General features: G+C 36.6%; 1 protein-coding gene across 1 annotated transcript in view; it reads left to right on the top strand.

Annotated features, from left to right (window-relative positions):
• The window catches only part of TBX20 (T-box transcription factor 20), a 52,017-nt gene extending 34,144 nt beyond the window's left edge, over nucleotides 1-17,873 (top strand). The window contains exons 7-8 of the mRNA XM_063115276.1: nucleotides 16,223-16,335; nucleotides 17,533-17,873. Coding sequence (XP_062971346.1) covers nucleotides 16,223-16,335; nucleotides 17,533-17,873 — 454 coding nt within the window. The remainder of the gene's footprint in view (nucleotides 1-16,222; nucleotides 16,336-17,532) is intronic.
• Nucleotides 17,874-24,974: the final 7,101 nt, after the last annotated feature.

The following is a 24,974-nucleotide window of genomic DNA, read 5'->3' as shown; positions in this document are numbered from 1 at the left end:
CTGGTTCTCAACAACGCCAGGAATGCTGAATCAGAATATCCCATCATTACTCATTTGTTTTCTGCCACAGTGTGCATATGCACAGCAATTTCAGGAGGTGCATATCAGCATACCTCCAACAATGTGGCAACTAAAAATCGTTAAAAATTGCTTGTGTTTCTTTTTCTCCCTAGTGTATACTCTACTAGAGATTCTACTAGAGTGTGTTTTTCTAGGATTGTTTTTGTTTTAGTCTTTTTTTTCTATCTCACTACTAGAGTGTTTTAAAGTCACTTGGAATCATTCCTCTATGTGGTTATGCTCCTAACCCAGTGATACATATTTAGTTTCATTTGTTTTGTTATTTTTTAGAATTTAAAAAATATGTAATTTTCTCGTATAATTATTTAATAAATGATTCACGTGGTTTAAGGATAAATCTGCAGAGCATGGCTTATCCAAAGGCGTCATGATTTTATCCCTGTCCCTTCCGTCCTCTTTCTTCCTCCACTATAGGTAACCACTAAAAAAAAGAGAATTGTTCATCCTTCCGTCGTGTTTTTTAGTATAAGCAGACACATGGTCGTATAGTCCTTCCCCCTTTTTCTTAGATAAATTTTAACATACTCTTCACGTTTTCCACCTTACTTTTTTCATGTAACAGTGTACATTAATATTATATATGTACATCTTTAATATGCGTGTATAGTATATATGTAATGTATGTATTACTATGGGCTCAGTTGTGTCATATTGTTATATTTAAATAGATATGCAAGTCTTTATATAAATAGTCTTTTACTATATGGTCTATTTTATTAGCAACTTTTTAAAAGAAAATGTTTTTTGGTAGCTAGCAAGGTTTGTACTTTTGTCCTAATATTTACTCTTATACTAATATTTCTAAAAAACTCCTATATTCCCCTTTATAATTTTCTATTGGCCCCCTCCTATGAGCAATATTGAAATTAGCTTCTGACTTCTTTTTTTCTTTTCCCTACTTTTCCTCTTTTTAATCATCTGACTGAAGTAATATCCCTTTAATTCCGGTTAATAAGCAAAAACAATCAACAGCCTTATTCTGCTCCCCTTTTTCTTGCCCCACGCCTCCTCTGATTTGAGAATTATGCTTCATCTCTCTCGTCAGAGTGTACAGTCGTGGCACTCTATATTCTTTCTTGTAATCGTGGTTTAGTCTTAATCCCACAAGTAAATGCATCTTTACTGCCTGCTCATATATCTTATGTCAATGTCTCTCCAGTTCTTGTGGTTGTCTGAAGTTCACTCTCCAGTAGATTCCTCTGGAAAGGCACATGGGACCAATATTCCTGGACTGTTGAATATGTGCGACCGTGACTGTTTGTCTCTGGTCTTTATTTTTATTTATGTATTTATTTCTAGACTACATTTATCATTACACAGCATAATCTTTTGTCTCCTGTGGCCCCTTTCCCAGCTTCTCCCTCCGTCCCCTCCCCCTCAGCCTTTGTTCTCAAAGGTCAGTTTGACTCAATAGATGATCCTTGAGCCTCATTTTCTTTCTTGTTGAATCTGAAATATGTTGCTACTTCATTGTCACCTGGAGTAAAGTGTTGCTGTCAAATGGTGATGACAATCTCATATTCTTTCCCGTGTAAGTGACTTCATCTTTTTTCTGGAATGACCAAAAGATTTCCTCCTGTTTCCTTTGCGGCTGTTGTTCGACCAGAGGGCAGGGCTTTCCAGGGTGACTTCTCTGGACTTGTCGCCTGTCTCTTTTGCTCATAGCTGATGTGAAGTGACAGAAGGTGGCATCTGTCCTCTGAAATGCTCATTCTCTCCTCTCGCACCTCGTGCTTCTTTAGAATGAGTCGTCCTTGAAGACTGTCCCTACACTACGTTCTAGTGAGCTTGCCAATGGGATCCTTTTTACACTGAAAAAAGCTCTGCTGATGATGTCAGAGGTGGAGAGGAGGAATGTCATGGGTGAAATGAAGTGTGAGGATTACGTAGATGTGCCTGCTTTGCGTCGTGGGTCTCATCCAGACCACTGGCACTGGCGCCATCTCGGTGGACTCAGCGGGACAACTCCATGGATGCCACGCGTGGTACTCTCTCCAGCCTTCCTAGGGTAGAGGCATTTCTGTTAAAATCCTCCTCTACCTTGGAATTTTGGACATAGTAGTCATTTTTTCCTACAATTTGGTCCAAAATGAGATTTTCTGCAGTGTAGTTTTGTGCACTTCGCTCATCTCCCCTGTCCGTCTTCGCCTTCCCTGTTAGGACGTCTGCTCGTGTCTGGGCTTTCTTCCAAGCATGCTTGTCTTTTTAAAAAAGGAAACTCTTGCCACTCAGAGCCCCTGAAGAAGTCATGCACAGTTTAGGCAAAGGAGAAGATTGTTTATGTTATGTACTTTTGGAGAGAAAAAGCTATATTGGCTGAGAAAATAGATTAATCTTAAACCTAGTGAATAGCAAACTTGTGGCTCGTAACTTCATGTGCTGACTCCCTACATCTTTCACAGACACGACTATGTTTGAGTATTATGGAGACTTCTACAAAGTAGATTATGTAGTGTCTGCAATAAAGTAAAAGGGAAAGGTCTGAAAAATGAAGTCTTTTAAAAAAAAAAAATCTAAACAACCCTGGATGTTAAGGGCAACCACTGCCTGAGGCAAGCTACTTGCAAGTAAGAATACTAAAGATAGAAAACGGCAAAAACTAATAACCATTGTCTCTGCCCTTGGATCTGTTCGCTGCTCCCAGTGACCCACAGTGTTCTTCTGGGACCCACATTTTGTAACAGAAGCCACAGATCTGGCTAGCACTTCAGAGGTAGAGGGGGACATAGGACATCTGTATCACCTCTGCTTGCAGGGACGGGACCCAGGAATACGATGTTGCTTAGATGTGTCTTAGTGTGTTTGTGCTGCTAAACAAAAGACCATAAACTGGGTGGCTTATAAACACCAAACATTTATTTCTTACAGTTCTGGAGGCTGGAAGTGCAAGATCAAGGCCCTGGCAGATTAGGTGTCTGGTGAGGGTTCGCTCTGTGGTTGGTGGGTGGCACCTTCTTGGCAGAAGAGAGCAAACAAGCTCCTCAGTCCTCTTTTATCAGGGCGATACTCTTATTCCTGAGGGCTGCACCCTCATAACCAAGTCACCTCCCAAAGGCCTCACCTCTTAATATCATCACATGGGGGACGGCTTCAACGTATGAATTTTGGGGGGACACAAACGTGCAGACCATAGCAGATGTCAGAACAAAGAGACAGAAATTAAGGAGTTTAAAATTGAGTTTTATCTCCTGGGTCATTGAGCAAAATATTATTTCAATCTTGTAGAAATGAAAATAATTTTATTTTTAATTGTTGGTATGTAGTTTATTCTTTCTCAAATGCAGATTAAGAAGAAAATATTTTAAAATTATATGTTGTGTACTAAAGAGTGCCCTGACATTTTGCTTTTAAACTTCCAAAAGAAATTTAATGAGATTTCTAGGAAGTATTTATTTTGAAGTTAGAATAAAATTGGGGAGTTATCCAGTTTATCTGTCATTATACCAAGGCAACTGCGGCTCAGGGAGTTCAAGTGATTTGCCCAGGGCCACACAAATAGTAGAAGATTTGGGATTAGAACCCAGGGTTCTTTACAATTAGTACCGGGCTTTTTCAAAATAGTTATGTTAAATTTTTTACTTTTGTTTATATATTTATGGATGTGTAAATCATTAGAACCATAATGAGCTTTCAAGATCACCTAATCCATCCCACCAGTTCCCCACCACACCCTCAGTTCAGAGAAGAAATCAAAGCCCAGATATAGATAAGGAATCTGATCACACAGCTTCTTGGAAAAGAAACAATTTTTTTTTTTTAATCTTCAATGAAGGTAGCTTAGTATAAAAATGGATGCACGAAATGAAAGCAATTTTTTCTTGTAACCAGATTAAAGTCTGCTTTTTAATGAAATCTATTAATTTAATTAAAATAATCTGTTGACAATAATAACAATTAAGGAGCGGCCTTTAACAGAACTTTTTTTTTTTTTTAATTATAGGAATCACCACAAAATTTGTTTAATTAGAAATATATATTTCTGCATTTAAAATGTTACTCATCTACAGCTTCTGAGAGGAAACAACTTATTTTACAGCCCTATGACCTGAAAGTGCCAAACCAGCCAGTGAGCCTGGTAGAATAGCAGAGTCATTCGCAACTGACTTAAAGTTGCCGAGTACCCTACCTTTTCCTTGCTTGTGTTCCCTGCCTCACAAATTTGCTGAAGTTTATTTCTAGGCTGAGTAATCTTCTTTTTGCCTGAGACCTATTTTCTCATTGTCAAAGCCATAAGACTTAGGAAACTGAGCATAATAGTGTTTATTTTTTTAGTGCTACAGTTCACTTACTTTACATTGCTAATGATAATATAAAATCAGAAATGTATATTACACTGAAAAGAAAAATCAATAAGATTAAGTCAAATAAATAAAAATAAAGCCTAAAAGCTTTTTAAAAGATTAATTTAGAGTTATTTTGTTTTTCCAAAATGGATTGCATCATGTTTCAGTTTTCAAATTAAAATTAATGATTTACAATACATCTCAAATTGTATTATCTAAAGTTTTCATTTATCAAGTATTTTGTGGAAGCTACAGATATTGATGTATTTTAACTTATAATATATCTGCATAAATCTTTAGAAGAATATTGTGACAAGGAGTTATTTACAAAGACCCAGTAAGACTTGACGTAAGCATGAACAAAATTGATGATCAAGAACAACTTTAAATATTTTGTTTTCTATAAATTAGATTTGATTTAATGGATTGATATTTTCTCCCTGAACACAGTTTTTGCCAGGTCTATATTTAGAAGAGAAAGAATGTAAATTGAAATAATCTTTAATTTTTGCATAATTTTTTCTTGGACATGTGTATTATAGGAATGTTTAAAGAAAACATGGCAACTGGTAGGGACTGGGAGTTTTAATTTATTTAAAATGATTATGATTATGTAACCAGATTTTGGAACACATGACCCTGATACTCAATAATGAAAGTAAAGTTAATTTAATTTTGGTATCTGTAAGCATTTATCGAGTACTTATATGCCAGGTACCAACTAAGCTCTCTAGATATTTTAATTTTCTTAATCTTAATAATAACCTTAAGAGCTAGATCATATTAATATCCTCATTTTACAGATGAGAAAATGGAGGCATGGAAAACTGCATTAATTTCCCTGTGAGCACACAGCTGGGAAGTGGCAGAGCTGGGATTCAGGCTAAGCAGACTGGCCCCCCGATGTGCTCCTGACCACTACACCAGGGCATGGTCCTGCAAGTGAGGCCCCAGGCTGGCAGCATCAGCATCACCTGGAAATACACTGGGCATCACATTCCAGGCCACACCCAAGACCAGCTTGAATCAGAAACTCTAGGGTGAGGCTGGACAATCTATGTTTTGACAGGTATGCCAGGTGATTGTGATGAGAGCCCTGCCTAGGTAAAGGAAGCATTGTTCTTTCCCTGATCAGAGGCCAGCAGTCCAGTAGTGGAGGCAGTCGTGCAAACACCTAATTGCCATCAATCTAGTAAGTGCAGTAAAGGAGGAATATGTGAGGGTGCTTCACAAAGTTCGTCAGAAAAATAGAATTGAAAGGTCATAAAAATCTATGAACTTTTTGAAGTACCTTCATATTGGGAACAGTGAAGGGGAATGAGGGGAAAAGGGCAGGTTTTGCTTTTTGAGCATCTAGAGATTTGCACTTCAGTTTCAGAGATAGAGAGAAAGCAACCTAGTTTCGATATTGATAGAATATACTGGTTTTGCTTAGGTAGAGTTTGAAGAGATTCAAGTTGAGTATCCCTTGTCCAGAATGCTTGGGACCAGAAGTGATTCAGATTTTGGATTTTTTGATTAGGGATGCTCGACCTGGAGTCCAAATGACTTCAAAGTGTTCTGAACATTTTTACAGGAGCAACATTATCATTGCTGCTATCCTTTATTTTGTCCATCTTCTGGCTGTGATTGTGCCTCCAACATATTTTTCCTGGAACTGATCATTACAAAGTAGTCAGAAGAGATCTTTTAAAGATTGCCTACGGTTTTGCCTAGAAAAATAATTTAGCATTAGATGTTAGAAGGGCCAACCTTCAATAGTGGTACCCATTTTATTTACCTATTAAATCCAAAGGTAAGTCTACTAAAACTAGTCATTTGAATTCGGATATACCAGACTGAGCATTAGAAGATACTGTCAGAGCCTGTGATACCTAAATCACCTAACCCATTAGGTGAGTCATCTCTCATTTTTCAGGGTACAGCATTTTAGAAATCCTCACAATAGGTTTCCAGGCTAAATCAATTCTTTGCAGTTTTCATTCAGCTAGAAACAGGGATTAGACATAAAGTAAACATCTTGGGCTGACTACTCTTTGTACCATCTTGAAGAGATGGCCCTGATATGCACCACTGTTTTCAATCACTTAAAAGGCAATAATTCAATTATGCCGTCCTTTCTGTAAGAACTGCCATTGCTTTCAGTTCACTTCCAGGTCTGACAAAAGTAAATCACTTCAATAAAATCCCTTTTTGTCTCCTCCTAGAGACTAGCATAAGTAATCATACCAGTCATCTTGCAAGGACAAAATGAATATAATGCACTTTTTAATAGAAAAGCAAAATGTTTCACAAGGCAATGATTCATCAAGTTATTTGGAAGATGATTTTTCTTGTGTGTGTATGTGAAAGATTTTTAAATGATCGTTATATAAGGGTGCTTTTACGGAGACAAATACTCCTCTTTAAATACTTGAATGTAGCAGTTTATATACAAATTATGGGAAGAGGAATACACCTTAGAAGTACATCATTCATGATTTGAGCCTGTTGATGGCCATTCCTTGATGACTATATAAAAAGAAAATATTTTCTAGGATATTAAAGCAAATTCCTTCCTCATTGAAAACAACCACCTATTTTTTTCCTAATTTTATTTTAAATATTAAAAGTAGGACACATAGCTCAGACTTAAAGGATATCAGCTTGACTATGCATTATGGTTTGACTTTCTTCATAATCAACCAGACTACCCAAAAGACAGTTACTCTCTAACACCGTAAGTGAATTGACTTCTTGAGTAAGTGACATCAGTTGTTAAGGCTGCTACTATTCAATATTACCAGAGTACAGACATGTAAAGATGAAAATACGTGGCAGCTGGCAGATTAATTAGGGTCCGCGTCAAGCCAAGTTATCCTTTTCTCTAACTTTTGCATTGAATATATTTACCAGTACTTCTCAGTGAATGATAAAATACTTTTATTTCAACAAGTCTAGCTCAAGGGGTTCAATCGCCGCCTGCTCATGGAATTTTTAAAAGAGGTTACACTTTTAAAGAAGTGATACAGACTCACTAAAGCCTAACATTTTCTCTTTTCTGATACATAGAATTTTACAGGAGAATTGCAAATAACATCCTTGTCAATTTCTTTCCTGACATTAGCATTTAGTCACTGAGAAAAATCCTCTTGTTTGGACCACATTATTATGAATTAGGATTATTCATACGGGTAGAATAAATTGGAGAAAAATATAACCTAAGAGAGTAGTTTTACCTGCTTTGGAAATACCTTTATAGGGTGCTAATATTTACTAATATATCTCCTGAGTGCCAGACAATATATAGGAAATTCAAATGCATTATCTCATTTAATCCTATAGTATCACTTCCTATCACTATTCCCTGCTTTATTTTTGTTTTTCAATAGCACTGTCATCATAATCTAATATACCACATGTTTTTCTTAGTCTCTTTTTCTCCTTCTTCCCCCAAGCCCCTTTAGTCAGGGATTTTTATGTTTTATTTGCTCCTGTCTCCACAATTCCTAGAATAGTGCCTTATTCATAGCAGCAACTAAACATTTTTTTTTTAATGAATGAACGGTCCTGGGAGGTGGATATTATTTTCCCCAACTTGCAGATGAAGAGAGGTTGAGGAAGTTAACAAAACCAGGATGTGAAAATGGTTGTAGTCGGACCATTTATTCATCTATCCATCCATCCATTCAGTAAATGAACTTAAAGCTCATATTTCCAATATACCACACTGTCCCCCATGCATATACAGTAGTACTCTGATATAAAAATCAACATAATTATACTTTTTATTAATTTATTATAATAGGTTTCCAGAGTACCAATGTTAGACCAGCAGTTCTTTTCTTTTTGTTCATTGGTAGGTTATCATAGTCTCAATGTATTTTACAATTTGTAATTAATTTTGAATGAATCAAATTTAAATGAACATATGTCCAAAATTCAAGAGATACAGAGGAGTATGTGGTGAAAAGTATCCATTGCCCACCTATCCTCCCTTCCCAAACTTGCCTGCCCCTTGGAATCACCCAGGGAGCTTTAACAATCACTGAAGCTTGTGTCCCATCCCCAGAGATTGTGATTTAATTGGTCTGGAGGTGTGGCTGGGCTTTGGGGTTTTTAGAAGATCCCCAGGAGGGACATTGCTTTGGGTAAAGGTAAAACAACAAACCCTCTTGCTTGAAACTACTAAGAAATAGACAAAATATACAAAACAATGTTCTTGTGACACTGGGCATCAGGCAACAAAGGGCTGTAATTCGTGAGGGATGGGAAACAAATGAGGTGAGCCCTGTGATGGCCCCAGCTGATTGCCGGAGAGAGTATCTAGACCATGGTGTGGGGAAGGATAGTACAGGCGGCGCCTGGCAGACTCCTTGAGTTGAGAAGTCAGAGCTGAGAGCCTGAGGAGGCCAGAGCAGTGAGAGTTCACAGGACAGGCAACAGGAGAGGAGAGAGCTGCATGGAAAAAGAGCTCCAAAGACCTGCAGAGGGCTCCTCTTGAGTGTTCAGTTGAGCCCTGATTAGCACATATAAGTGAGGAAACTACCAGAGACTGGGGGGAAAGACACATGAGAGGATTAGAGGAAATAGACAGTGCCTGGTGTTCACAGGACTGGGATAGTGCCTGTTCCCACCAGCTACACTGGAAAACTTGGTGAATTACAGGGCACTTGGTAGAGCACTCAAAAGGGTTTGCTTCAGTAGTGAAGAAAGATTAGCCCTTTACTGAGCAGTATTTCAGTTCTACCTAACATGTTGAAAGCAAAACCCAAAGTATCAAGTTATTTTCAAGCAACTTAACTATATCCAAGAACAAAGCTCAAGAATATTCACAGGAATATAAAAATACCCAGTACCCAACAAGATGGCTATGTTTGGCATCCAATTAAAGTCTACCAGGAATGCAAAGATGTAGAAAAATATGACCTGTAATGATGAAATAAATTAATCATTTGAAAATAACCCAGAACTGACATAGATTGTACAATCAACAGACAGACATTCAACCAGTTATTATGACTGTGTTCCATGTGTTAAAAAATTTTTAAGTAGAGACTTACTTAGATGGAAGATGCACAAAAGATCCAAATCAAAATTTTAAGGATAAAACTACAATATATAATGTGAAAAATGCACTGGATGGGACTAATGGCAGATTTGACACCGCAGATGAAAACACTAGTGAACTCGAAGATATGGCAATAGATGCTGTCCAAAATGAAACACATAGAGCAAAGAGAAATTTTTTAAATGAAAAAAGCATCAGGAAGTTGTGGGACAACTTCAAGAGCTCAATGTATGTGTGATTAGAACCCCTGAAAGGTGAATGGGGAATGGGAGAATAAATATATTTTAAGAAATAATGTCCAAAATTTTTACAAACATAATGATTAAATATACAATCCAAAGGGCTTGGGCCGAGCCTGTGGCTCACTTGGGAGAGTGCGGCGCTGGGAGCGCAGCGAAGCTCCCGCCGCAGCTTCAGATCCTATATAGGACTGGCCGGTGCACTCACTGGCTGAGTGCTGGTCACAAAAATGCCAAAAAAAAAAAAAAAAAAAAAAAAGGGCTCAAAAAACCCCAAGCTCAAGAAGCAGGAAGAAATAACACCACATCACACCTTAATCAAATCTCAAAGCCAGTGATAAAAAGAAAATGTTGAAAGCAGCCAGAGAATTAAAGACGTATCATGGAAGAGGAATATGATAAGAATGGGAGCGGACTTCTTGTCAGAAACAAAGAGAGTGAGAATACAGTGGAGTAACATCTCTGAAGTATTAAAAGAAAAAGTCTGTCAACCTAGAAGTCTGTACCCGGCAAAAATCTTTCAAATTTTTTCATATTGTTTAAATCTTTTAAAAAGATAATTAACTGTTTGAACAAATACTATAATGTAGAATGGGGTTCCTGTAAAACTAAAATGTTTCACAGGAATGGCACAAAGGTTGGAGAGGAAATATGGAAATATGTTATTGGGAGGGTCTTACACTATATTAGAAAGATATATTATCACTTGAAGATAGATTGTGACAAATTAAAAATATTTACTATAAATGCTAAGGTATCCCCTAACAGAACAAAATAAAATTATCGCTAATAAACCAACAAAGGAGATGAAATAGAATCATAAAAAAAATCACCCCTAAAGAAGGTAAAAAAAGAGGAAAAAGGTAGCAAAAAACAGATGGGACAAATAGGAAACAAATAGCAAGTTGATAGACTTCAACCTAACTATGTCCATAATCACATTAAATATGAATGCACTAGGTAACTCAATTAAAAGTTGGAGATTTTATAGTTTAGATTAAAAAGTAAGACCTGAATATATGTTGCCTACAGGGAATGCACTTTATATATAAAGACACAATTTGAAAGTAAAGCAATGCAAAAAAATATACCACATTAACACTAATCAAAAGAAAATTGGAGTGGTTTTATTAATATCAAAGTAGATTTCAGAGAAAAGAATGTTACTAGGGATAAAATAGATAATTTCACATTAATAAAGGGTTCCATTTATCAGGAGAACATACAATCCTACATATTTATGCACCTAATAATAGAGCATTATGTCTGACAGAACTACAAGGAAATATACACAAATATACAGTCATAATATCCATCTCTCAATATTGATAGAGAAAGTAGACAGAAAATGAGAAGAGATATAGAAGATTTGAGCAGCATTGTTAACCAACTTGACTCACTTGACATTTTTAAAACTTTATCCATCATTAGCAGAATCTACCTTCTTTGCAACACACAGAACATTTTACCAAGATAGACCATACTCTGTACCTCAAACAAGTCTCAATAAATTTAAAGGCACTCAAGTCATACAAAGTATGTTCTCTGACAACAGTGGAATTATATTAGGAAGCAGTTAACAGGAAGATATATGGAAAACCTCCAAATATTTGGAAACTAAATAGCACATGTATAAACAATCCATGGTGTGAGAAAGATATTAAGAAGGAAATCAGAAAATATTTTAAAGTGAACGGAAATACAACATATAAAAACTTGCGGGATACTGCTAAAACATTACGTAGGGGAAATTTATGGTGTTATACCCCTACTTTAGAAATGAAGAAAGATCTCAAATCAATAACCTCATCTTCCATCTCAAGAAACTAGGAAAAGAAGATTAAATGAGACCCAAAGTAAGTAGAATAAAGGAAGTAATATCAGAGTATAAATCAATAGAAAGAATAAAAAGCAGAAAAACAATAGAGGAAATTGGTGGAACCAAAGGCAGAGAAGATTAATAAAATTAACAATCCTGTAGCCAAACTGATCAAGAAAAAAGGGAAGAAAACATGTATTACCATTATCAGGAACGAGAGGAGTAATATTACTACAGATTCTACAGATATTAAAAAGAAGGATAATTAAAGGAATATACTAACACTTATCCTAATAATTTTAAGAATTTAAATAAAATGGACAAGTTTCTTGAAGACAGAAACTACCAAAGTTTATTCAAGAAGAAACAGGTAATCTGATGGCTTTGAATTTGTAGTTAAAACTTTTCCGTAAAGAAAACTTCAGGCCTAGATGGCTTCACTGGTGAATTGTACCAAATGTTTAAGGAAGACATAATAGCAATTCTATCTGAACTCTTCCAGAAAATCAAAGAGGAGGGAAAACTTTTCAACTAGTTCTGTGAGACCAGCATTACCTTGATACTAAAACTAAAGAAAGGCTTTTAAAAAAGAAAGCTGTAAACCACGATTCTTCTTGAAAACATGGAAGAATTCTAAACAGAATTTTAGGGAATTGAATCCATAAAAGGATAATAATATGTCAATACTAACTAGGGTTTAGCTTAGGAATGAAAAGTGAGTTTAACAATTAAAGTTCAATCAATGTAATTTGACCATATTTACAAACTAAAAAAGAAAAACCATGTCATCATCCTAATAGACACAGCAAATGCATTTAACAAAATTGAACATATATTCCTGATAAAAACTCTCAGCAAACTAGGAATAGAAGAGAACCTCTTCAGTTTGAAAAAGGGCATCTACAAAAAGCTAGAGCTAATATTATACCTAATGGTGAAAGACTGAATTCTTTCTCTAAGATAAAGAACAAGTCATGGATCTTACCATTGGTCTAATTCAACCTTGTACAGTTAATTCTAGTCATTGCAGTAAGTCAGGAAAAATAAAAGTTATTATAATTGTAAAGAAAAACTGTCTCTATTCACAGATATTATTATTATCTATGCAGAAAATCAAAATTTACCAAAAGCTACTAGAACAAGTAAGTGTGTTTAGCAAGGTTACAGGATAAAAGATCAATATACAAAAAAAAAACTATTTCTACCTACAATAAGTGAACAATCAGAAATTAAAATTAAGTAGTATTTACTATAACATGAAATATTTAGGGATAAGTCTGGAAACATGTGAGACCTATGTATTTAAATCAACAAAACATTGCTGAGAGGAATTAAAGACCTATATAAATGGAAGAATAGTTCATGGGTTGAAAGATTCAACAAGATATCAGATATCCGTTTTCTGCAAATTGATCTATAGATTTAACACAATCCTGGTCAAGATCCTCGTAAGCTTATTTTGTAGAAATTGACAAAGTAGTACTAAATTCCATATGAGGAATTCCATGTAAAGGAACTAGAATAGCCAAAACGACTTTTAAAAAGAAAAAGGTGGAATACTAATACTAGTTAATTTCAGGACTTTTATTCAGCTACAGTAGTCAAGACAGTGTGGTTTTGGTGTCAAGATCCACAAATGGATCAATGGAACAGAACAGAAGCGTCCAGAAGTAGGCCCACATAGTATGATGGAGAAAGGGCAGCCTTCCCAACAAATAGTGCTGGAAAATTGGGATATCCAGAAGCCCCAAAGTAGCATCAGTCCATACCTCATACCACAAACAAGATTAACTCAAGGTGAATCATAGATCTAAATGTGAAACCTAGTACTATAAAACTTCCAGGAAAAAATTAGGAGAAAAAGGTTGTGGTCTTGGGTTAGGTAAATATTTTTAGATAGGATGTCAAAAGCATGATCCGTAAATTACAAATGGATAATTGGACTTCATCAAAATAAAAAATTTCTGTTCTTTAAAAGGAGAGAGAGATGACAAGCCACAGACCAGGAGAAAATATTTGCATGTCATGCATCCTGTAAATACCAGTGTCCAGAATATAAAAAGAATCTCAAAACTAGTGAAAAAACAAAAACCAAACCAACCCCCACCCCCTGATTTTTAAAATGGAGAAAGTATCCAAACAGTTTACCAAAGTAGATAAATACATAAAAAGATGCTCAGAATCATAGCCATTAGGGAAATGTAATTAAAATTGTAAAGAGACACTAGCACATGCCTGTTAGGATAGCTAATATTTAAAAGACTGACCCCATCAAGTGTTGGTGAGAATGTAGAGGAACTGGAATTCCCACACGCTGCTAGTGGGGAATGCTAAATGGTACAAATACTTCGGAAAATAGTTTGGTAGTTTCTTAAAAACTTAAACATACACCTACCACACAATTCGATATTCCACTTGTAGGTATTTTCCCAAGATAAATAAAAGCATATGTTCATTTTTTTAAAGTATACATGGATATGTGTAGCAGTTTATTTGCAGCAATCAAAAACTAGAAACAAGGCAAATATTCATCAAGAAGTGAATAAACTGTAGTATATCCATACAATTGAATGCTACTCAGAACAAGAGAGAAGTATCAATATATCTTCCAACATGTTGAATCTCAAAATAATTATTCTGAGTGAAAGAAGCCAGAAAGAAGTCCAATTGGAATATATAAGGTATGATACCAGTTTTATAAAATTCTAGAAAATGTAAACTGATCTGCAGGCACAGAAATGATATTAGTGGTTTCCTTGGGAAGGTTTGTTGGGGTGGGGACCACAGAGCATGAGGGGCACGAAGAACCTTTTGGAAGTGTTGGATATGTTTGTTGTCTGTTGTGTGGTGATGGTGTCACTGGTGTATACATATGCCAAAACTGATCAAGTTGTACACTTTAAATATATGTCACTTTTTAATGTTATTTATACCTCAATATAGTTTTTCTTAAAAAATCCCCAAGTGATTCAAATATACAGGTAACATTTGAGAATCATTGCTTCAGTCCCTCAGGTCCCTGGCTCCAACCTATTCCTGGCAGTTTTTTGTCCTAAAAGGGGGAACAATCTGGAAATATTATGCACATACAGGCACATACAAACGTACACATTCATTGCTCTAAATTCACCAATGGTAGTATACTTTATACACTGCTATATATGTATGTTACTTTTTTCACTTACTGTATCTTGGAGATTGTTCTGTGTAAGTAAATGTGGAAGACCTCATTCTTTTTATCAGCCATGTGTTAACGCATTGGATCTGGATTTTGCCTGATCTCAATCATTTTGACTATACGAGGGTACTTCAAAAAGTTCATGGGAAAATAGAATTAAAAGATAATATGAATCTTTCCATGGACTTTTTGAAGTACCTTCGTATGAGGTGGTACTGCATACTTATTTCAGAATAAATAAGGAATAAAGGTGTACCTTGAGTAGTTGCTCAAATTAATTTTTCTTTTAGGCATATCCGTAACTCCTCGTCCTCGTGCTATGTAATATGATAAAATGCTTTATGTGATGTACACACTTTCTAGATTACTGAATTCACTGTGAATTAGGGAGTATGTTTTCACAGGTAGAGTGTATCTACGTGAAATGTTGACAGGTGTTACATTTCGAGAAGTTATTATGAAATTTTGTGTACCTTATCCCCTTAATATGAAACTTAGTGTTTCGTTTGTTCTTCCTATTTCCACACCACTTTTAAAACCTTTTTTTCTCTTTTTTCTTTTCTTTTTTTTCCTTTGGTGGCTAATTCAGTGTTGGGCTTTAGGTCACAGCTATTCTGGAGGTGTACACTGTGCAAACTGATGTTACCAATATGCACTTTTGCAAAGAAATTATTTGGTTAAAATCTTGGTTTTTGTTTTTTGTTCTTTTTAATAGCAGGTCAAACTGTTTGATACCAAATAATTTTTGTTTTTAAAGTTAACCTCATTCTTTGTTTATAGACCATGTTGCAAGAGGAAGATCATCTACAAAGACAATGTAACAATTTATCTGGGTGCCTAAATTCCTATATGCCATTTATATTTCCTTCGCAGGTTTTCTGCAATTTTCAGTCTTAAAGCAACAAGGATCTCAAAGTGTCCATTATTCAAACTATCCATATTTTCTATTTTCATATATTCTATTTTTTTTTTTTTTTTTTTTTGGTTAACTAGTGAACACTGAGTCTTTTTATGACTAATGATATTTTGAACTTTTCGCCAGCATTTCAACTTTTTGCCAAAATTTCATCAGATTTTTAAAAAATTATTTCTTTCTAATTGACACAATAATTGTACGTATTTCTGGGGTCATCAGATGTTGCATCAGTGCAGTTCATACCAGTTGAGTATTTGTTTTGTATTCATTAGCTGATGAAGTCAGTAAGAAGATTCACTGTGTCTCCTTGTGGTAAATTCATTCATTCATTATTTTTCACATCATTAAATTCCATATTCCCGTGGTCAGGTTTTGCAGCTCCTGGCTCACCTCTTTGTCCTCCATTTTGTAGGATTTCGGGGGATGGTCCTGCCTTATTCAATTTAGTTTGCTTGGTTTATGCACCTGAGGTGGTGTCTTTGAAGAGCTGCTCCACAGTAGAATAAATGTACCTGTTTTCAATGTTGTCTTTCCCTGAAGTGGTTGCCTTTTGGCTGAGAAATTGGTTTTACTGGCTGGTGAATTATCTTTGAGACTGCTCTCCATGTCTGAGTACTTAACTTCTTAGTTAACTCATGTGTCCCTCTGTAACCTAGGGAAAGCGTGGAGAGCCTGATTCAGAAGCACTCCTATGCCCGCTCACCCATCCGGACTTACGGAGGGGAAGAGGATGTCCTGGGGGAAGAGAGTCAGGCAACCCCAAACCGAGGTAAGGCAGCTCCCGTGGCTGCAGAGCTGCAGGAGCCGGGGCGCCTCACAGAGAGTGGAGGCAGGCGTCTGCTGAGATGGCTCGTCCTCGGGGACACATTGCCCAGAAAGGATTTCAGGAGTCTCTTCAGGAAGGGACAGCCCCTGATGCTGACCCTCACACATTTCATTATTTTGCCTTTGAATCATAAGTGATTATGCTGCCTGAAAGTTTCCTTTGGTTTGGTTTTCTAGTGAAAGGACATTGAGCCTTTCTTGTGAAATGACATTGAGTCGGGGGTCAGGAGGTACTTGTCAGTGATTTACTGCCAAAGAGCTGTTGAGCTTTGGGGCAGTCCTTTAGTCTTTCTGAACCTCAATTTTATAATCTGAAAATCAGGGAATATATCTGTTCCACCTACTTCAGAAATATCTTATTAGGATTGAAGATCAAAATGGAAAACACTTTAAAAAGAGGATTGCCCTAGTGAAGGGTACTGCTTAGAGGCAGTGGCCCCAGTGGTGAGAGCAGGAACTGATCAATTTTCTCTGTTGCAAAGGCTCAGGGAGAAGCCCCGTGCACCTGCGCTAGGAGTTCAGAGAGAAGAGGCCGGAGATGCCTCACCCTGGGAGCAGGGGTGTTGGTATGGGGAGAGAGCCCTCTGTCATTGTTTTATGTCCATAATATGGAATAACAATCAGCAGAAATATAGGACATTTCTTATAACTCAATCCAAATGAGTCACTAGTACTTATATAATTAGGAAATTCAATGTCAACTCTTGTCTGAATTTCTGGATGCTGCAATGTGGGAAAACTTACTCTTCTTTGGAAACAAAGTAGCTTTGTTGAGACTCACGGGTTCAGTCTTTCTTATGGAGATGCTGCAGAAGGTAGGACAAATATCGGATATTTGGAGCTTCTTTTAAGGGAATCAGGCAGGGTGTTCGTGTTTTGGCCACTCTGTGAGAAAATGCAGGCCATCTAAGGAGTTGTCTTTTTTCCATTTAGTAAATTCTCTTTTCCATGCAGAGTATAAGTGATAGATTCTTATCTAGAAAGGTAGATCTTCCCCTTGGCATTTCTCATGTGTCTTTATGTTTTTAAGTTGCAGATCTATCAAATATTTTTGAAAATAAATTTATCTCTGCAAATAATTTAATTCTTAATCTGCACATTGAAATAGTGTTTCCAGCCTAATGTATGTTTTTCCTTACAGGATCAGCCTTTACAACATCGGATAATTTGTCTCTCAGCTCCTGGGTATCATCTTCTTCCAGTTTTCCTGGATTTCAGCACCCGCAGTCCCTAACTGCTCTTGGCACCAGCACAGCATCCATCGCGACACCCATTCCTCACCCCATGCAGGGCTCTTTGCCACCGTATGGCCGACTAGGGATGCCTCTGACCCCATCAGCCATTGCCAGCTCCATGCAAGGGAGTGGCCCAACGTTCCCTTCATTCCACATGCCACGATACCATCACTACTTTCAGCAGGGGCCCTATGCTGCCATCCAAGGACTGCGCCATTCCTCTGCTGTGATGACACCATTCGTATGACTCTTCTAAAAATGGGATAATCCAGATCCAGAATGCGCAAATGGGTGTGAAAATATAAGACAGGGTTGGGTGGGTGGGACCTGGGTTGTTGGAGCATGGGCTCTCCAGGAGACATAAAAGGAGAGCCAGACTCACAATAAAACCTACTGCGGAGGGAATGCGCCATGGACCAGGATTCATCTGTGTTGGGAGACAGCTCTTGGGCTCAAAAGAGAATCAGTGTAAAGTTCTTAGCCAGCCTGAAGGTTTAATAATACAAGGCAGATGAATCTTAAGGTGCATTATTCCTAGTGGTTAAAAATGCTGTCAATGCAGTAATGTATAAAATCAATGTGTATAGGGTTTCTTTCTGCTTTTCTACAGGAGGTTAAAAGAATCTCCAACGAGGCAATACCATATGGCATACTGAACATAATGTCAAAGTTAAGTCAATTTCTTCCTGTAGAAAATGGGAGTCAATAGAAAAATATTTGTAGTGCGTGTAGCTTAAGGCATGTTTAGTTTTCCTTTGTGTTAGTTTGCTGGGGAAGGGGCTGAGATCACAGTAATGCATCCTGTTTTGTGGATGAATACACACTAATGACTTCACAAAGTTCTTGTTATATTGAAGAGCCATTACCCGACAAGCTCAGCTTTCATGGTCTTGTCCTGTTCCTTCCTAATTCTCTTTCTTGCAACTACTCGCCATTTATGTAGGAAAAGTCTTCCACAGACGAGCTTGAAGCAAGACCCTCTCTCTGGTACATCGTAAAACTGAGATTTGAGTTTTCTGAGCTGCATTCTAAACACGTTACTGACTTATTCACTGAAGAACCCTTCAGAGCCCATGCATGATGACATGTGAGGCTTTCTTTCACTTACAGCTGCAAAAAATGATGGTTATCCTCTTCTGAAAGGAACTTCTCTACCGTGGCTACCACAGTACCTTTCATTTTTACCTTAGCTTTGAGAGACCTTATGGATGTTAAAATGTACTGAGCCAAATTCTTGTTTTTGGTAAAAGTGCTTCGTTGCTGCTGCCGCTGGTAGGGATTTGAGAATGACCATTCTCAGTGCCAGTGCAGCCAGATTTGATCTATGCTCATGAGGTGCACTGAGCCCATATATTTGATTTGTCCTCTTTTCTGAGTGTTACATTCAGTGGCTCCTTTACCCTTTTTCTAGGTCCAAAATATGAAATTGCATGTTAACTCAATGACTCCTTGACAGAAATGCTGGCAGTTCTTATAAGTAAACCTAAAACATTCATCTACTTTATTTTTAACTCTTGCTATCTTCTTAAGCCCTCCTTTAATATTTATAAGAGTAATTAATTGTATTTTAGTTCTATATAACTCGTATATTATTTTTGAGCACATATATCTAAGCATCTATAGTCAGGGTCGCACACTTGGCATTTTGCAATGGTTCATTCCCTTATAACAGAGATTTCATGAAGTTAATAATCTTTCAACTTAGATATAATGCATTCCAGCTACAGGATGTAACCTGTTTTCTTAACAAATTTTTCCAAAAAATCTAATTTTTGTATGTTATACTCATTTCTACTCTGTTCTTACTGCAAAGTATTGAATCTGTTAAAAGAGATGGGAAATACTGCTACTGACAGTAGAAGTGTATTTGAGGGTATTTATCACATCAGATTCCCATGGGATTTTATTTGGTTTTAACATTAGCTTTTCCATATCAAATGCCTTTCTTGGGCATTTCCAGCCTGTGGAACACGGTGTTATGGCACAGGCTGCCTGCGTGATGCGCTGTTGGATTTTGCACTTGCCCTTTTCCATTGTATCCCAAAGTTTACTTACAGAGACGCATGGGCTGTGTTAACAAAGTATCTCAAAGTCCTGTGGCAGACACTGTAGGTTAATTTCTGACTTCTTGCATGTTATGCTATCATACCCATAGGTAGTTTGTTTTCAAACAAAGTACAGGTACACATTTCTTTTAAAAAGCAGTTATGAGTAATGTTTGAAATAAATATCCATAAAGCTGGGACAGGGGTTTAATATTTACTATTTGGCCTGTTGCCAGTGCTCCTTTGACTACAGAGTACTGCTGCTTAACGCAGGAAAAACAAAGATGCTGTTTTACACGATGCTACACAACATCCTGGTCTACTAAAGTGAATCCATGTCCGAATTTTCCTTTCAAAGAGAATGAAAGGATTATTTTCATGCTATTTTGACATTTCTTCCAATCTGTGTGTCTTAAAGTAGGTTTGTATGTTTTACACTCGTATTTCCTGACTTCATAACTTTATTTTGTAATTAAGCAATATAAGACTGACAATAAGTAGAGTGCTTAGAAAAAAGCAAAGACTGAGATATCAAAGCATGCTCTTGCAAAATTATACCTGAAATTCTAAACTGGATATATATTTTAAGTATTGATATTATTTGATCCAGAGAGAAGAAGTACAAGTGAAGTGGAGCTTAACCTAATCAGAGTCACTCTACCCTTGGGAACCAAGGGGTAGAAATTTACCCTACCTGGGCCTTTCTGAGATATTCTGGTTGTTGATTTTTATTAACCCCTTGAGAGTTTAGTATTTAAAATTCCAAAGTCTGTTCTACCAAAAATAATTGCAATAACTAGATATCTAATGGGAAAGCCAAGTGAATAATAAAGACCATAAGTTATAATATATTTGGAATAAATTTAGGATTTTCTCCCCGAAGTATATTACAGTATCAAAAAGCATGGCTAATGTGCAGTGCTGCTAAAAAGAGGTCCTGCCAAACCTGCTTTATCTACCCTTAAGGAATTAAGTCATAACTAAGTAGATTCTGCATTTGTTTTTAAAACATTTATCAATAATTCTAAGTTCATTTTTTTAAAACTTACTTAGTAAATCTTCCCTTCTCCTCTGTCCACCCTTAGCAGTACGGACATAAACATATCCAGCTTGTCTCTGCCGTGTCACAAATTATTAGCTAACAAGGTCTAGACAGATAAATTTACATTGCATTGCTGGTCCTTTTGAGTTTATAACAGTGGCATGTTCTCTGGAAGGGAGCCACCATTCCCAGTGGCTAGGCACAGAGTAGGAGAGAGTAAGACGCTTCCTGGTAGTGATTCATCATCTAGCCAGAGCCCTGCATGGGCTGTACTGTAGGAGTCCCACTGCCTTTTGGGGCATTCCAAGATCTCCCGCCCTCACTCGTAACCATATCTCTGTCATATCGCTTCTGCAGCCGCAACACTCTTCCCCACCCTGTACCCCTCCCCACAAAAAAGATAACAGAAACCCTCTAAAAGCCCAAGAAACAAATAGTCTTAGAAGTAAAGCATTCTCGTCCTATACTGCCCATGAATTTTTCAGAGAGATGTTAGGATATTGATCCCATTTCTGTATTTCACTTTGGCTTTTCAGGCTGTCTTGCTTATATATACGTGGAATTATATTGAGAAAAATCACCTTCCGGTAAAGTGGATGGAATGATTTTACATCCCATTAAATATGCAGTCAAGCTTAGCAATGAGTCAGCAACTAAAAAGTTCAAAAAATTCAGTTATGCAGGACAATATATTACAAGAAAAACAGTATTTTTACTCAATTTTTCGTTTATTAAGTAAGGAAAACTACTTTTATTATTGAATGTGTTGGGAACTGATAATTATTACAAACAAAACAATGCTATACCCTAAATCTAGACTAGCACTGGACAGAAGATAAGATTTGCAGCTTGCTCCTTAAGAGAGCCATGCCTGGGTGCAGAATTGATTTTATATATAAGTTTTTATATTATTTTAGAATATAAGGTTTTTGGGTTTTGTTTTTTTTTTAACAAGCAAAGGGAAGGTTACAGATGCTTAAAACTTTAGAAAACCATAAAATTCTTTCTTCACTACTTACTATTCCATGGCAGTTATAAAATATTCCAGTACTTACCTTTCTTCAGCATGCTTGAGTATGGAAAGGTTTGTTTATAAATATTTAATAGGCAAATAATCTATAAGTATTTTCCAGCTCTTCTTTCTCTATTCCTCCCTCAAATAATTTCAATCTCCTTCCCTTTTTAAACAGAATATCCTGATAATTAGAAAAACATTTTTGTGAAATAATAATACATATGGACAAAAAATACAATTTGTTGTATTTTACTTCTGGTACATTAAAATACTCTATGTAGTTTTTTCTTATTTTAAGAAACCTGAAAGAAGTTTGGTTTTTATTCTTAAAAGATGAAATTGGATATAGCCTCTTCAGTACACTCTATCACAGTTCTATGGTTTGCTGTGTTCATTTGCTTAATGAATTGCGTGAGAACAGTCACTGTAATGACGTGTGTGTTGGTGGTGGGGGGAAGGGCATGGGAAATGTTTTATGAAAAAAGAAGTTATAAGCCTAATACTATGAAGTCACATCTAATGAAGTTCTTTTTAAGTGCAATATATTTATTTCTGCTAGAAATGTATTATCAACCTTATGTAATATTTGAAGCATTACATGTTATTTGTAAACAGCTTAAAATTATATATTACCCTAAACTGTACAGAAGTACAAATGTGTGGATATTAGTTTCTTCATTAAAATTAGTGTGTTTTTGATATATATGCACACATTTACACCTTTCATTATGTTACACACTGTGCTTTGTCACTTTTGGTACCTGTTCTCTCACCTGAAGAAAAGAGGAAGACTAGATAAAATTAGGGCAGGAAGTCACAGCTGGCCACTTGCAGGGTGGACACAGCCCTGGAGTGCCACACTGTTGTGATTTTGTCTTTAATTGCATGTGAAAGCCTTGAGAGAAGAAACTGCTCTCACGTGCCTGCCATTTCCCATGTTCCTGCGTCTGAACCTTCACTTGTTTATGCCACCTGGTGACCCTCAGAATCATGTGACTTTGCGCCTCTCTGTACTGAGTGATACTCCATAAAGTTTAAAAACTCCTACCTCTCGATCCTGCCATGAGCACTTGGATATGCTGTGCTGATATTACACAAAGCAGGCTGACACAGAATAACATTACTCAGTCTTAATTCCCCTTCCACATAAGTCTTTCGAAACGGTTGACGTTATCCTACCTTCTGCTTTCAAAAGTCTGCTCTAGTACCCTTAATTTTCTGTGCATGCCGAAGACCAACCTTTTAAAAATCTTTCACTGGGAAGAATTCCAAGCTTACAGAGAAGTTGCAAGAATACTGTAAAGAAACCCTGTACACCTGGCACCCAGATTCACCCGTTGCTGACTTTTTGCCGTTTGCATAACCGCTTTCATTGACCCTGATTAGTACGTTTATAAACACACACACACACAGAGAATGTATAAAAATTGTTTTTCTGAACCATTGGACAGTAAGTTGCAAATATCATGCCCCATTATCCCTAAATAATTCAGTGTACTTCCTAAAAGTGTTTCATGAAGTAACTAGAGGACAGTTAGCAACTTCAGGAAGGCTGACAATGATACGACTGTCATCTACGGTCTGTATTCCAATTTGGTCAAATGACCCAGTAATGTCTTTTGTAGCATATTTTTTCCTTTAGGACAGATCCACTTCGGAATCACGTATCGCAGGTAGTTACTGTGTTTCTTTAGTCTCCTTTAGTCTTCTGTAGCTTCTTGGCCTGTCTTTGTCTTTCCTGACAAAAGGATTCCTATTTTATCAATGGTTGGTAATTTATTATTCATAATTATTTTGATGCTCAAATTGTTCCAGATTTGGCCATTAGGAGTTCCTTCAGGCTGGCTCCTTTGTCATTTTGACATGTCCTACTTTATTTTTAAGCACTTCTTTATTACTGGTATTACAGAATGTTCCAGGCTCATCATGTACCTTCCTTGCTGCAGTCCTGGAATCAGCCATTTCTCCAAAGAGCCCAGGTTCCTTTTAGTGGGGAATAGTATTAGAAACCAAGTTCTGGGTGTTAGATGTGCTCATCAGGGAATGTTTGTTTCTATGCCTTTTCAGCCATCAGAGTTAGAATGTGTGTGTATCACACACACGTGAGTTCATCCTGGTATCTCCAGCTCCAGTGCACTCCCACTTTTTCCCTTGCTCTTCCCCATTCCATGTCTGTATTGGCCTTCTGCTGTGAGAACCCCGGTTCCCAACATCAGCATATTTATTTACTTAATTCTACTATATGCTTAAACTTAATTTTATATTGCTTCGCCCATACTATTCCAATAAACCTTTTAAAAGACAGGTATGGATTTGTTCGCTGTTGTTTCTTTGCTACTCAACTTATAGTATGTAGTCAAATGACATGTTCAGCAGATACTTAGATTAGCTCTTTCTTTGCCCTCCTGTGTAGTTATATTATTCATATTCATGTGCAATACAACAGGGTTAATTTGCTCTTTCTGCAGTTTTAATTTTTTCTTCCCTTTTTAAGTTTAAATTTTTAGTTTTAATTGTACTTGTGGGGTACAGTGTATTGTTTCAAGACATGCATATATTGCACAATGATTCAGTTAGGACAGGTAGCATATCCATCACTTACTCAAACATTGAGCTTTGTGGTGATTACATTCAAGATCCTTTTTTCTAGCTATTTAGGAATATACAATATAATGGTATTAACTAGTCAGCATGGAACACCAGAACTTTTTCTTCTCATTCTTATTGATCTGTTTTTAAAACATAAAATTAATGTGCTTTTAACAAAAAACTCACAGAACTGATAAGTGATTATATCAAGGTTGAGGATACAAGGTCAGTATAAAAAAGTCGATTGTTTTCCTATATACCAGCAATAAGCAATTGCAATTTGAAGTAAAAATATAACACTATATCAGCACTAAGGAAAAAGAAAAAGAAATACCTAAGTATAAATAAATGAGATATGTACAAGATCTGCATGAGAAAAACTACAAAACTCTGATGAAAGAAATCAAGGAAGATCTAATTAAATGGAGAGAGATTCCATGTTTGCGGATAGGTAGACTCAATATTGCTAAGACGTCAGTTCTTCCCAACTCGATCTGTAGATTCAACACACACCCAATCAAAATCCCAGCAAGTTAGTTGTGGCTACAAACAAATTAATTCTGAAGTTTATATGGAAAGGCAAAAGACCCAGAATAGCCAACCCAATATTGACGAAAAAGAGCAAAGTCAGAGTGACAGTACCCGACTTCAGAACTT

The sequence above is a fragment of the Cynocephalus volans genome, chromosome 11 (genome assembly GCF_027409185.1).
Source record: "Cynocephalus volans isolate mCynVol1 chromosome 11, mCynVol1.pri, whole genome shotgun sequence".
Classification (NCBI taxonomy): Eukaryota; Metazoa; Chordata; class Mammalia; order Dermoptera; family Cynocephalidae; genus Cynocephalus; species Cynocephalus volans.
The sequence above is the reverse complement of the archived record's forward strand: the minus strand, read 5'-3'. Positions and strand labels throughout refer to the sequence as shown.